General features: G+C 33.6%; 1 protein-coding gene across 9 annotated transcripts in view; it reads right to left on the bottom strand.

Moving 5' to 3' along the window:
* The window catches only part of STXBP5 (syntaxin binding protein 5), a 190,254-nt gene that overhangs the window by 120,138 nt on the left and 55,916 nt on the right, over positions 1-14,200 (bottom strand). For all 9 annotated transcript variants that reach the window (XR_010134391.1, XR_010134392.1, XR_010134393.1 and 6 more), the window contains exons 5-7: positions 9,553-9,687; positions 7,950-8,013; positions 3,149-3,232 (exon numbers count right to left, since the gene is read on the bottom strand). Coding sequence is in view for 6 of the 9 variants with exons in the window: in XM_055392020.2 (XP_055247995.1) it covers positions 3,149-3,232; positions 7,950-8,013; positions 9,553-9,687 (283 nt within the window). In the remaining 3 variants the exon portion in view is untranslated. The remainder of the gene's footprint in view (positions 1-3,148; positions 3,233-7,949; positions 8,014-9,552; positions 9,688-14,200) is intronic.

The following is a 14,200-nucleotide window of genomic DNA, read 5'->3' as shown; positions in this document are numbered from 1 at the left end:
CAGGTTCAAGCCATTCTCCTGCCTCGGCCTCCCGAGTAGCTGGGACTACAGGCGCCTGCCACCACGCCCAGCTAATTTTTTGTATTTTTTAGTAGAGACGAGGTTTCACCATGTTAGCTAGGATGGTCTCGATCTCCTGACCTCGTGATCTGCCCGCCTTGGCCTCCCAAAGTGCTGGGATTACAGGAATGAGCCACCGCACCCGGCCTCTGCTGTCATTTTTATCTTTGCTCCCCTGTACTTAATGTGGCTTTTAAAATTCCTCTAATTGTTTCTCATAATCTTCTCTATTACTAGTTTGTAAGAATTGAAAATTGTGCTTTTATATAGTTTGTTTCGTGTTTCTTCTGCCTAGAGTTCATTCAACTCTTAAAATCTCTGAGTATATAGTTTTCATCAAATTTGAAACTTTTGGTCATTGCTTCTTCACACATACTTTCTCTCCACTCTCCTCCTAGGATTCAAAATACACATATTAGTCTGCTTGAAGTCGTACCACAGTTCACTAATGATCTGTCCTTTTTTCCTCCATTCTTTCACATCAAGTAGCTTCTACTGCTATTTCCTGAAGCTTATTAATCCTTTGGCAGTACTGTTCAGAGTATTTTTCACCTTATTTTATTATTCATCTGTAAAAAATCCACTTGTGTGATTTTTGCCTTCCATGTCTTTTTTCAACATGTTCATACTTTCATCTACCTTCTTAAGCATATGGAGTCTATTTAATAATACTTGTTTTAATATCCTTGATGCTAATGGTATCATCTTGTCATTTCTGAGTCTGTTTCTATTTTCTTCTCATTATGGGTTGTATATCCTGGCTTTTTGCATACTTCATATATTTCTATTTGGATGCTAGACATTGTAAAATTTATATCGGGCTACTATTCATATTCTTCTAAATGTTTTTGGGTGTTTTTCCTAGGATGTAGTTACGTACTTAAAAAGAGTTTAGTCCTTTCAGTCCTTTCAAAGTTTGCATTCAAGATTTGTTAGGATGAACTTAAGCCAGCCTTTAGTATAGGGCTAGTTTAGTTCCACCACTGAAACAACAGCTTTCTGAATACTCTTTCTCATACCCTGTGTATTACAAAGTTTCTCTACTCTGTTGGGAATGTGAACTATTCCCAGTCCTGTCTGTGCTACAGAAATGGTTCTACTGTTTCCTTTTTGGTGGATCTTATCCAAGCCTTATACCCATGCAATAATCAGTATTCAACTGAAGACTCAGGGCAGGGGTCCTTTTGTAGACTTCTACAACTCTCTTTCTAAGCTCTTTGCTCTCTAATACCTTGCCTTCTAAGCTGCAGATGTCTTAGTTTCCCCAATTTCCCAACTCTGACTTTTCAACTCAGGGAGACTTCTCAGCTTCCACCTAGGTTCCCTCTTCATGTTCCAAGAACTGGAAAATCTCTTCAGGCCATTAGCTAAAGCAATTGAGGGGTTTACCTTCTTTGTTTCTCCTCTCTAAAAAATACTGTTCTACATGACCTGCTGTCTAACTGCTGAAAACTGTTGTTTCATATATCCTGTCCAGTTTCTTTGTTTAAAGCAAGAAGGTAAATTAGTCCCTGTGACTCCATAATGGCTCAAGCCTAGATCACTATTTAAAATAATAAGCAAAACCAAAATGTTCAATTTTTAAAATCTGCTTTCATCTGCAGACCACAACTACAGATCACAACTACACAGAAATGATAGGAACTGTATTTATTCAAAACATGCTTGTTTAATTTGAAGATCCTGACTAGTGAGCAGCAAAAAGTATACAGTCATAAAAACAAAGGGAATTCCCTTTCAGTCATGCCTAAAAAGATAATGTACAAACATGTGCAAAGTATTCAAATGTTGCTATAATTACTCAATAGGTTCTGATGTCTCAGTAACTGAACATACCAATATGATTATGACAAAGATCATGATGTATTTTATCTTAAACAACCACTTACACATTTCCTAGATATAGCTCTACTCACTGAATTGGAAACCATGAACACTCCTGATGTCTAAATTATGGCCACCAGACATGGCACTGAAAGAAGTCATAGTTCCATAGAAAAACACCTTATTCTAAATTTGATTCAGAAATATACAGATTAGTAGGGAGGAGGTACACTGACCAAAGTTGGCATAATGTGAAAAGCAACAATAACTTCAGTGGATTGAAGTATATCAAATATGTTTAAGTTGTTGAGCACATACTGAAACTAAAAGTCAGAATAAATTGGTCATCATGGAAACCATTAGAGAACAACCCCTTAAGATGAATACTAAAATTAAGGAAAAGAACCACATATTTTTCCTGCCTTTGCTATATGAACTGTCCTATTATATAAACAAATAGCAGATAAGAGGAAGGTTCTCTTTACTGAAGTGACCTACATAATAAGTAGACAAGGAAAGACAGAATTAGAATGTCTCCTATTTTGCAACTACTATACAGTAACAGATCTCGGCCTCAACCACCACTGGCTTCCAACATCTGAAATAGACACTAAGGTTCCACCAGCTAAATGAGTATCAGTATTATCTATGAAGTAGTCTTGCCAAAATGAAAAATAAACCTGCATTTGATCAAGCCTCAGTAAATTATCCAATTTATAGGAAATCTGAGGGCAAAAACTAAAAACAAAAAAACATGTTAAAGACAATGGGGATGCAGCCAGAAAAAGCCAGCATCTGGAAGACTCTATCTTCAACAAATAAATGCCAAAAAAGGAGAGGTAAGGTAAGGAAGGGAAGTGAGGAGCAAAAGGAGAGAAAAGACTTATCTGTCAATCACAATTAATTCTTACTGGTTCTTAAAGTAAGTGGATTATAAATGTCTATAGTATACTATCATTCGTACAAAAGAAAAAATAAGATATATTTATGAATTTGCTTGTAAATGCACAGAGTCTCTTTGGAAGAACATGAGAGAAACTGGTAACATGCTACCTGTAAGGAAACTAGATAACTAAATGGCAGGTGGGAAGAAGATTTTTGTTATCTTTTGAGTTGTGTGAACATATTATCTATTGTAAAAAATAAATTGTGTATTACTGCAATTACAAAGCTTGCCTAAAGTAAAATTACCAATTAAGTTTTTAGAGAAACTGCTTTATATGAGAGAAATGACCATAGCTTTTATTAGCAAAAATAATATTACCTCATCATATGTGTATCTGTAGTCGGCTTTCTTTGATTTGAGGTCCCATAAAACTACTGTTCCAGATTCAAAGCCAATCAAAAGCTGTGATAAAAGAAAAAGGCACATTACCTAGGAATGATATCAATTATAAAACATTTATTTCCTGACAATGAAAATAACTACTATCATTCAAATGCGTTGAGTATAAATGTATAATATAAACAAACATCTGCATTGCTAATTAGTAATCATGTAAATGACAAATGAGAACACTGCATGGCATATTTATATGTCTTTGATGATTAGGGACTCAACATACAACTGGCTTTTGAAAACAAAAACAGTACCATTTTGAAGTCTTTTCAAAACTTTTGTATGTATTTTCAAGTTTACAAACTTTTCAAATTCTACACACTATGAGGTAATCTCATCTATTCCATCTACATATTGATTAGTTCCAAATCATATCCAGCCTACATCCGTCTGGTGAGATTCAGACACATAATTCCAGTGGCCACATCTCCACTTATCTACACAAAGGCCTCAAAGTAAATGTGCCCCAAATTGAATTAATTATATTCTCTAATCTGCTTCTCTGGAATTCCCTGTTGCAGTGTCTCTCACCATTCCTTATCACGTCTATTCAGTGGCACCAGCTAGAACCTGGAGCTCATTCTTAACTAGTCTCTCCTCCAACAGGTAAAATCACCATGTAAATTTAAATTACATCCTATTATCTAATTTACTTCTCTCCATCTCTAGTGCCTCTTCCCTGGTTCAAGACACAAAGATTCCTTTTCGGGTCTCCTTGACTCCAGTCTTGCTCCTATTTTAACCCATTTCTTATTGTAGCTAGAGTAAGAGTTCTAGAATACAAACCGAACAGGGTAATGTATGCTTCTGTTTAAAACTTTTAAATGCCACACCATTATTTTTAGGATAAATTACAAATTCAGTAATATGACCTACAAGATCCATCATGGTATGACCTCTGTTTACCTCTCCAGTTCCATCCCTTACCATACCATGGCCACTCAATACATTACAGTATATTCTTAAGTTCATATTCTCTCTTACCTTTGAACCTTTGTACATGCTGCCTCGCTACCTGGGCCACTCCATTTGAATGTCATCCTTTTTGCCTGACTAGTCCTACTTATCTTTCAGATGTCATTTTAGTGATCGTTTCCTCTGGGAAGCCTTCTGTGACCTACCAAATGTAAGTCAATACCCTCCCTATGTGCTCCAATAACACTTTGTACTTTTTTTTTTTAATTCGAAGGATCACCACACAATATAATAATGGACTTTTCCTTATTTGAATTATTGTGCAGTCTGTAAAACCGGGATATCTGGGCAAGGATTAGTTTTTATCTTGTTTACCACAATACCTCTAACGTAACACACAGGGCCAGGTATGTTATAAATACTTCTCATGAAATGCATCTATTTCAGAATGGAATGCATGTTCCTGCCTCACAAACTATGTACGCTGCCCACAGTGTACCACAGTGTACCCCCAGGCCCCACCTCAGTATTTTCCAAATCTCAGTATGAGATTTCCTCTGCTTAAAACCTCCTCCCCTTTCATTCAATAAGCAATCCTCTACTAATATTTTAAGTCTAAATTCAGTGTTGCTTCCTGGTTAAGTCTACCCAGTTCCTCTAGACAAATTAAGATGCTCCTTTTCTTAAGCTAGTACCATGCGTTTTCATCTATATGTCTCTAATATCTAATACACTTCCTAATACATAGTAGACACACAATAAATATTTGTTTAATAATTAGAAAAATGATTAGTCTATATCTGTTTGGGTAATCTGGAGATATAAACAAAATTTGGGCAGAACCAGTAATTTTAATAGGACAAATTTAGAAGATTTCAGAGTACAGGGGCAGCTGGAGGGACTATCAAAACTAACAAAATAAGTTTTCCTACTTTAGTACAGAATACAGTCAATTTTTCTAACCTTATCTCTTCTTTCCTAGGCAATCTGAGATACATACACCTTTTGGAAAAAAATGGTATTTGTTTCCTCTCTCTTTTCCCAGTCTTTTCAAATATCTTGGACATGTGATACAGCATTTGAGAATAAGGAAAGAGAAGAAAAAGAATAAAATGTAAGGGTTGATGTACACTGTAAACAGCACTGCACTGCTTAGGACCTAAGTAACCTGAGTTCTAGTATTAAATCTGCCACTTAATAGCCATATAACTTTAAGGAAATAATTTTATCTATCCAGACCTTAATAACTTAAGAGGGTTAAACTTTAACCTCTCTAGCCAGCTCTAGTATTCCAAGGATATTAGAAATATGTGACAACAGGTTAGAGTTTTATGCCCATAATCTTCTAGCTTTTCAATTCCTTTCTCTACAAAAGCAAGAGAATAATAAATATTTAAAAATAGAAAACTAAAGATAGAGTACTTAATTAAAATTGGAAATTCTTCAATGCTTATTCCTACTAGAATCTTTTATAACCCATAGAGATGTTAATTAGCTTACATACTAATGACTAATTCCCGTCTAATTTTTCTCTTTGAAAAAGCATTAGTGTGTATGTGGAATATGAATACATTTCTCTACAACATATATAACCAGTCTGTATCTAGAAAGAAAGCTTAGCATAACAGAGTACTCCTGGGTTGAAATTAAAGAAATTGGTCTTCAAATCTCAGATCCGCCAAAGTCTAGCTCTGTATCTATGGAACACATAATGTCACCAAGTCTCTGCTTTATAATTTGTAAAGTAAGGGAAATTTCTAATTTACAATTTGTTGAAAAGATCAAATGAAATCGTGTATATAAATTGGCCAGCACAGCGCTTGACACATAGAATTAAATAAACGGTAGCTATTCCTATCATGAGTCTAACCTAGATCTAATGTCTAACCTTCCTTGGCCAAGACCTTCACTTAATGTGGCAGTATCCACTGGTAAGGTTAGCATTGAAGGAACTTGCCCTGTCACTTTACATGATTTTTCAATGACAAAATGTCTAGGAGTTCTTTGCAAACAGGAAAGAGTCTAAAAGAAACCAAAGTTTAGATAATATAGTTTATTCTAGCACCCTAATATTTTTTAAGTTATATATATATATAACTTATTTACTCCATCCTCATTATTTATGGAATGAATTATATATATAATTCATATAATTGTATATTGAGCAGTTGGTATTTTTATTATAAGTTAGATGCTATGGCAAATAGAAATCTGTATAAATATTACCTTTGTGCTTAATGAGTTTCAAATTCAGGGGAGCTGAGATATGCACACATTTCTAATACAAAGCATTATGTGATAAATACCATAAAATTTCATAACTAAAGTACTAATAAATGTGAAAGAAAGAAAAAGCATTTTCTGTCAGGATTATCAGGGAAGAAATCACAAACGAAAAATATTTAATCTGGGCCTTAAAGTGTGGATAGGAATTCAGCAGAGAGATGGAAAGAGAATTCCACACAGAAGGACTCACTTAAACAAAGGTATGGAAACATCAAAGAGCAGTTCATAACTAAAAATGTAACTATTTGCTTCAGCACAACATTCAGGTAAAGATATCCTGAAAAATAAGGAAATCTAGGGCTATATATCAAGAAAAACTGATTTTATTTGTTAGATACTACAGACCCACTGAAAGCTTTGAAACAGTAGAACACTAAGATTAAAATGGCAATCTAAGCCAGGCACAGTGGCTTGTGCTTATAATCCCAGCAGTTTGGGATTACAAGGCAGGAGGATCACTTGAGCCCAGCTGTTTAAGACTGGCTTGGGCAACATAGTGAGACTTTGAGGAAAATTAAAAAATTAAAAAAAAAAAAAAGAAAGAAAGAAAAAGAAAAGCAAAAGGCACAGGAAGAATTAAAATGACCTGATGACCAATTAGAGATGGAAAGGAAGTTTTGAATTCTCCTACCATGCCTCCCATTGAAAGGCTTGGTTTTTAAAACAATGCTATAATTATGACCTAACTCCAAACGGTCTAATTATCCTTTTGTTTACCCAATGGCAAACTAAGAGAACAGCGTTAAACAATATATCAGCTCAACCTCTCCCACAATTGAGGAAATGAAAACCCTGGTTAAACTCCTGCACAAAATCCAGAGGTTTCACTTTACTGATTTCTGATAGCAATAAACTTCCTGGTATTTACTTAGCTTATTAAAATCATAAAATTATATAGGTAGAAAAACATCATTATTAAACAGAACTACCTGAAAGACTGGTTTGAAATAGAAAATAAATATTCATCCAAAAATATTTATTATTTTAAAAGATTTAAATAATCTAACAATAGCTAGATACTGATTATATGAAACTGGTTTCAGAGTATTAAAAATTAAATAACATTAAAAAAACTCTACATTATTAATTAGAACTATTTATGACAAAAAATTTTAGGGGAGATGAGGTATCAAGACAACTATAACATAAGGCAATCTGTGATTAGTGCTACAAAAATTGTACAAAGTGTTCAAAAGAAGCCAAAAACCAAAAGAAAACTTTTTACCAGGATTAACAGAAAATCAGGGAAAACAGTCTGAATAAGCCAAATATAAATTAATAACCTGTAATTATATGCATTAAGTTTGACTTATGTTTTAAGGTATTGTTTTGTCCTTTAAAATTGTAAATGATTCTAATTCTTTCATTTGTTCTTAATAATTAATAATAAGCATTAACTGTATATGATACACAACCTTCAATGGTAATCTCAATTTGTAATAATGTGTGATCCTGAAATAGTATGTTTATTGAAAAATACTAAAATTTGTGCATTTAATATATAATTTTTTACAAAAAATTCTACCTTTCCCTCGTCCATTGGATTATCACTTATATGGACCACAGGTCCTGGGTGAGATTTAGATGACCTAAAAAAGAAAAAGTTAGTAAGATTTTCTCTTCAATTAAGAATTTTAATATGGCTACATATTTCATTCCAACAAAAATAAATAGAAAATAAGTTATATTTATAAAGAAAGAAAGGATTTCAGCAAGAGATAAATCATAGGCATATAGTTCTTAATATGGATCAAAATAGGGATCAGGGAAGAAGTGGTGACTCATATAACTAAGCAAAATTCACAATTAAGTACACTTTCTGCATAGGAAAGAATCTTCAATTTAGTCAAAGATTTGCACACAGGAAATCTATTGTCAAGGTAGAATTCTCAAAATTACTATTTTTGAATAATGCAGCACCTATCTTATTTTACTGAATTCTAGCCTCCAATTTAGGCATCCCATTTAGTTTCAATAGAAATAGAAAAACATTTTATTAAAAAAAAAATAATGCCACCTATATCTGCTCGGAGAAAAAGAAGTTCTACAAATAAGAATATGGTTGAACTGATGCCTATAGAGTAAAAATAAGCATACCCCTAATTCAGAAACTCCCAAGTTTGACAGATCACTCCATTTCATGAGAGCCATCTGTGAAACTATACAGACACCTGCACTAGGCCTACCTAGTAGATGTCATGATCAATTCAAAGAACAGACCATGAAAACCCACCCTACCAAAAGACTAATATATGATAATAACATTCTTGCTACAAGAAGAAAAACCAGGATTAATACACTATTACAGCTATACTAACACATGACTTAAGAGATACGTCACAGAATTATCCTTATCTCAAAAAGAGGTAAATACCGTGGAATGCAACAATTCAAGACTATTTGCTTAAAAACAAAAAGAAACATTCAAAAGGGTCTTGCTGATATCCTTAAACTTTGATTTTTATGTCCCAGAAATGTAAGAAAAAACTTGTAGAAAGAGATAAGATACAAAAAATTTAAGACAGAGTGAAGAGTTAGCACTAAAGATCCTTAGGGCCCTATAGTTTAACCTAGTTTTTGTTACTAATATTAGTAAATGAAAACAATCATTACTTATCAAATTTATCAAAAAGTAAAAATTTATCAAAATTAAGTAAAATCAAACAAAATTAATTTGATAATATATTAACTTTAGCAAACATTATATTTGATGATTATTAAAACATATCAAGTAGTAGTTTAAATTAGTGTTTTCCAAACATTGGTGGCAACTCATTTGTGGGTCATGACCATCATTTGAAAGAAAAATAATTAGAAGATAAAAGAACAGAAAAAATTAGATGATTTTCATTAGTAGGAATGACTGTTTCCTTAAACTAGTGTTACAGTGTACACAAATGTAAATATATACATATGTAATGTGCATATATCTCTATATACATATGCATAATTTAAATTTACAAATTGCCATGTCAAAATACTACTCATAAAAAACTAATAAATCTGTACTTAATATTAAGAACATCTGTCACATATTTAATTCCATACAGATTTACTGATTGGCTATGATGTAACGGTATTATTATATTATTGATGCTTTCAGATACAAAATATTTGTTCAAACTCACAGTTCAATGGCTTTATTCCACATAATGACGTAGCCTGAGAGTGTGAAGGACTCCACATTGACAATATGTATATTACCTCGTTCGGTGCCCACATAGAGCCACTTACTCTGGAAAGGCAGATGGCAAAATGTAACCCTGCAAGAGAAAAATATACTCAAAAAAGAAATTTGAAAAATGGCAAATTTTACTGATTGCATTAGAGGGTTGATTATGATATATAATTCAGGAACAGCAAAACTGGTATATAATCATCAGATTTATCTATTCACTGTGACTAATATTTAATTACGCTAATTCAGCTTATACATCAAACATAAGGCCTTACAGCAAATAGATAGCATGGCACGATACAAGATGAATTTTGAAGTTAGAATGTGTTTCAAATCTGGCTGTCCTCCACTAACTGTGTAACCTTGGGCATACCACACATTTACCCTTTAGGCCATAAGCTATGATTTCAACATCTACATCACCCCTGAGTACTACTGTGTTTCTCAGGCATTACTAAGCACATTAATACATCTCAGTACCTGTGGTTACTACTCCTTCCAGGCAAAATGCACCTCCTTGATATTTTTCTTCTCTTCAAAGATTCAATTCAAATACCACTTGCATTTAAACTGATGTGATACTTTTGTATCTCTATCAGGCTTGCCTTATATGATTGTCAAGGTCCATCTTTCTCATTAACTTGTGGGCCTTTTGAAGGACTGAGATCCCCTGTACTCAGCCATAGACAATGTTTCTGAAATATATTTGAACTATTTCTTCCTATGTTCTGATGATATGGCAGGCCTTCATTAACAAATTACAATAATTTACATGCATTTGCTAAAATTCATCATTCTGACAACTGCAGACAGCTTTCATACTGGCTCATTTAATTTCAAGGTAAAGAATGAATACCGTCTTGTCCTGTTTTTTTCTCTTGTCCTTTTCATAGCACTTATTTTTAGTTAAAAAAAAAGGTATCTTGTGAAAATCTATAATGCTTATTTTTTTTCCTACAGACCCCCCCATTTCGTCTCTCAGAAAATACTTTACAATTTAAATAAATAGCACTTAAAATAACACAAATGATAATAATGACTGCCAGACTGTCAATACTAACATTAGGCACTCGGCAAAGCATACAGAATATTTTATATTTCCATTAACACACAATTTTATTACAGAGATTTTCAAGACGAAAACACTTATCAAATAAATAACACACGCAACTCATTCTCATTCTTTCTTAGAGATAATGTTCAGTTAGATAATTACTTAAGCTTCATCTACTTGTAATTTCTGTTGAGTGTTTTATATGAGAACGTTCTCTTTCTAAAGAATTTATGTAAGTTTAACCAAGTATAGACATGTCTACTGTATAAACAAAATGATTTGATAGTACTTTGTTACTCACAAGGCTCACTTTCTCAATATTAGCTATCATCCTAAGATTTTTTTTCCTCAGTCAACTATAAAACTAACTTACATGACTGAGATATTTTAAGCATCACTATGTTTTCCAGAAGTGAGAAGAACAAAATATTTAGTATTTAATACATTAACAAGAAACTTAAACATTCATTTAACTAGTTTGGCACCAACACTTTAATAAGGTCTCTAGAATGACTCATATATTTTTTTAAAAATATATAAATAATGGGAGTGTATTTGTACAAAGCACCACCAAACTTAAAAATTACTCTGCTCTATAACTACCATCATCATTTAAGTAAACTGAGAAGAGAGAAAAATTTAATGCTTTTTAAATCACAATGAACTCAAGAATTTCTTAACTGGCAAATTGTCATGGCTCTGAACATGTAGGAACAGGAAGAGTGAAAAAACTAAACTTCCAGTTGCAACCAAACAAAATAATACCATGCCAGTGATATTAGAATCCTTACCTTATGGAGGGTTTAAATGATAAAATAATTAAAGAATATGAAAGATTTTATATAATAATAAATTAAAAAATATATTGACTACTTAAAAGGAGTAATGTGTTAGAGCACTTAAAATTATGTGTTATGGGCTGGGCACGGTGGCTCATGCCTGTAATCCCAGCACTTTGGGAGGCCAAGGCAGGCAGATCACGAGGTCAGGAGATCGAGACCATCCTGGCTAACATGGTGAAACCCCGTCTCTATTAAAAAATACAAAGATTAGCCAGGCGAGGTGGTGGGCACCTGTAGTTCCAGCTACTCAGGAGGCTGAGGCAGGAGAATGGCGTGAACCTGGGAGGCGGAGCTTGCAGTGAGCCGAGATCCACTCACTGCACTCCAGCCTGGGTAACAGAGCAAGAATCCGTCTCAAAAAAAAACAAAAAACAAAAAACAAAAAACTATGTGTTATGCGTGTGCATGTTTGTACACAGAGACAGACAAGACAGAAGGTATTGTTATTTAATAATTTTAAGAAAGTAATCCACAAGAAATCTTTTTTTAAGGAAATGTTTGAGTCACATGCAATAGAAATCTAACATTTTTTAGTGAAAGTAGTCATGAAACAAATGGCACTGAACAGCTTTGAGACAAACAGATTTCAAACGTAGAAGATTTCAGATTACATTCCCCTCCCACACTGACTCTAGGATTGATCGTGTGGCTTGCATGGGCCAATTAATTATTAGCAGTTGTGCCACAGGCATAGTTTGAAAAGTACTTGCAAGGAAGAGGGGCTTGGTCTCTTTTTTAATGCTTTCAGAACCCAAGTGCCATGTGATGAAGCCCAGACTAGCCTGTTGGAGACCGTGGCCTGGCCCATAGCCAGAACCAACCACCAGACATACGAGTAAGGCAAGCTAGATCATCCAACCTAGTCGTGCAGCCAGATAACTACAGTTGTGTAAGTGACTTCAGGGGAAGGCACTCCTGCTGAGCCAACCCAGGTTGCCGACCCAACAGAACTATGAGCCAACAAAATGGCTGTTATTTTAGCCTCTAAGTTTGGGGTTGTTCTTCTATGCAGAAATAGAAAATTGACCTATTAGTAATAAAATAAACTCAACTAAAATAAAGCTATAAAAACATATAGGAAAATAAATTCTTATAGTTCTAGAGTTAAGAAGACCCCAACAAAACTTTTCAGGAATGCAAACAGTGTATGTTTCATGAAGCTGAAATATTGCCTTGGATCAAAATCAACTCTTCACTTGTTTTTCTTAAAGATTTAATTTTTAATTTTATGGTGATATAGATCATTAAATGATAATAAATAACAATGACTCATATTTTTACGTACATCTTTTACTAATATCAAGAGACCAAGTTAAGTTTTGTAGTGCTGGTGTCTATTAGTAAAACATAAAATTATACTGAAAATAGTAACATTTAATAATATATATAGTTGAAACCCACATAAGAAACACTAAAACTTAGGAAACACTAATAAGGTTATTTATTTTAATATTATAAGAACAGCATATTAAATTGAGACTGAAAAGTTACCTTAAAATGGATAAGCTGAACCAAGAGAAAAGAAAATGATTGAAACAATGTAACAGAAATACACAGATAATGAAGTTGAATCCCCTCAGTATGCCACTAAATACAAGTTGTATTTAGTGGCATACTGAGGGGATTCTTGTAGAATACAACTTGTATTCTAAATCCCTATACTGCACTTGACTTAAACATATCTTACAAATCATGTTACTGGGAACATGACAGTTCTGTATTTGCTTAAGAAATTTAAGATATGTATAATGTTAAGTACTAGGGAGTAACACATACATCCTATTTGCTATAATATTTAGCTGTGACAGCAGCCTGTCAAATATTATGTAGTCAAGCACAAAATTTGGAAGATTTTATTATTACCAATTTTGAGAGAAGAATATGTACAGCTTCCTAAGTAATGTTGAAATTAACCATGAGATTAACCCAACATAATAGAAAATGTCATCACATTTATATTCTCAGCAAATATAATATCTTACACCTAATGAGTATTCAGTAAGTCTTTATTAAATGAGCAAGTAAACCATACAAAATATGGGAACCTATTATAGTAATTAATAAAACAATCAGATATTCCCAGTGTACTCCTTCTCCATCCTTACGGCCTGAGCCTAATTTAAACCATTATCATTGATCGTCAAATCCATTCTAAACTGCCACAAGAGTTATCTTTTTGAAGCCAAGAAAGTTCACATTATCTACTTGAAAGACTCTAATAGCTTCCTCCCTTCTACCATAATGCTTCTTAAACCATATTTAGTGAAACCATATTCAGTGACATTTTGTGGTACCTATATCTGGGAAAAAAGGGTAGAGATACACAGTGTGCAGGATTTGGTCACTTGGTACTCAGTACCAAAGTGCTGGGATTACAGGATTTGCACTTCCTCCTATATGCCCTTCTATACTGCAGATACTGGAAAACTAAAACATACTTCTCCTTTCAGCTAAGGTTCTAGATGATATTACATTTCTACTAATTGGATGTGTTTGAAATGTGTAGGCAGAAGTGAGGCAGAGACTATCTTTCTGTTGCTATCTCTGCTGACAAGGATGTTTACAGAGATCTGAACAGTAGAAGACACTTATGGAGCAGCAGCAGTGGGGACCAAACACAGTGTTCCAAGTCTGCTCATGAGCTTCATGTCGTGAGAGGTGGTAATTATGAAAGCAGCCCTGTTTCCTCCTCCCTGCATTGA

The sequence above is a fragment of the Gorilla gorilla genome, chromosome 5 (genome assembly GCF_029281585.2).
Source record: "Gorilla gorilla gorilla isolate KB3781 chromosome 5, NHGRI_mGorGor1-v2.1_pri, whole genome shotgun sequence".
Lineage (NCBI taxonomy): Eukaryota > Metazoa > Chordata > Mammalia > Primates > Hominidae > Gorilla > Gorilla gorilla.
Note: the sequence above shows the minus strand (reverse complement) of the source record. Positions and strands in the feature narration are given on the sequence as shown.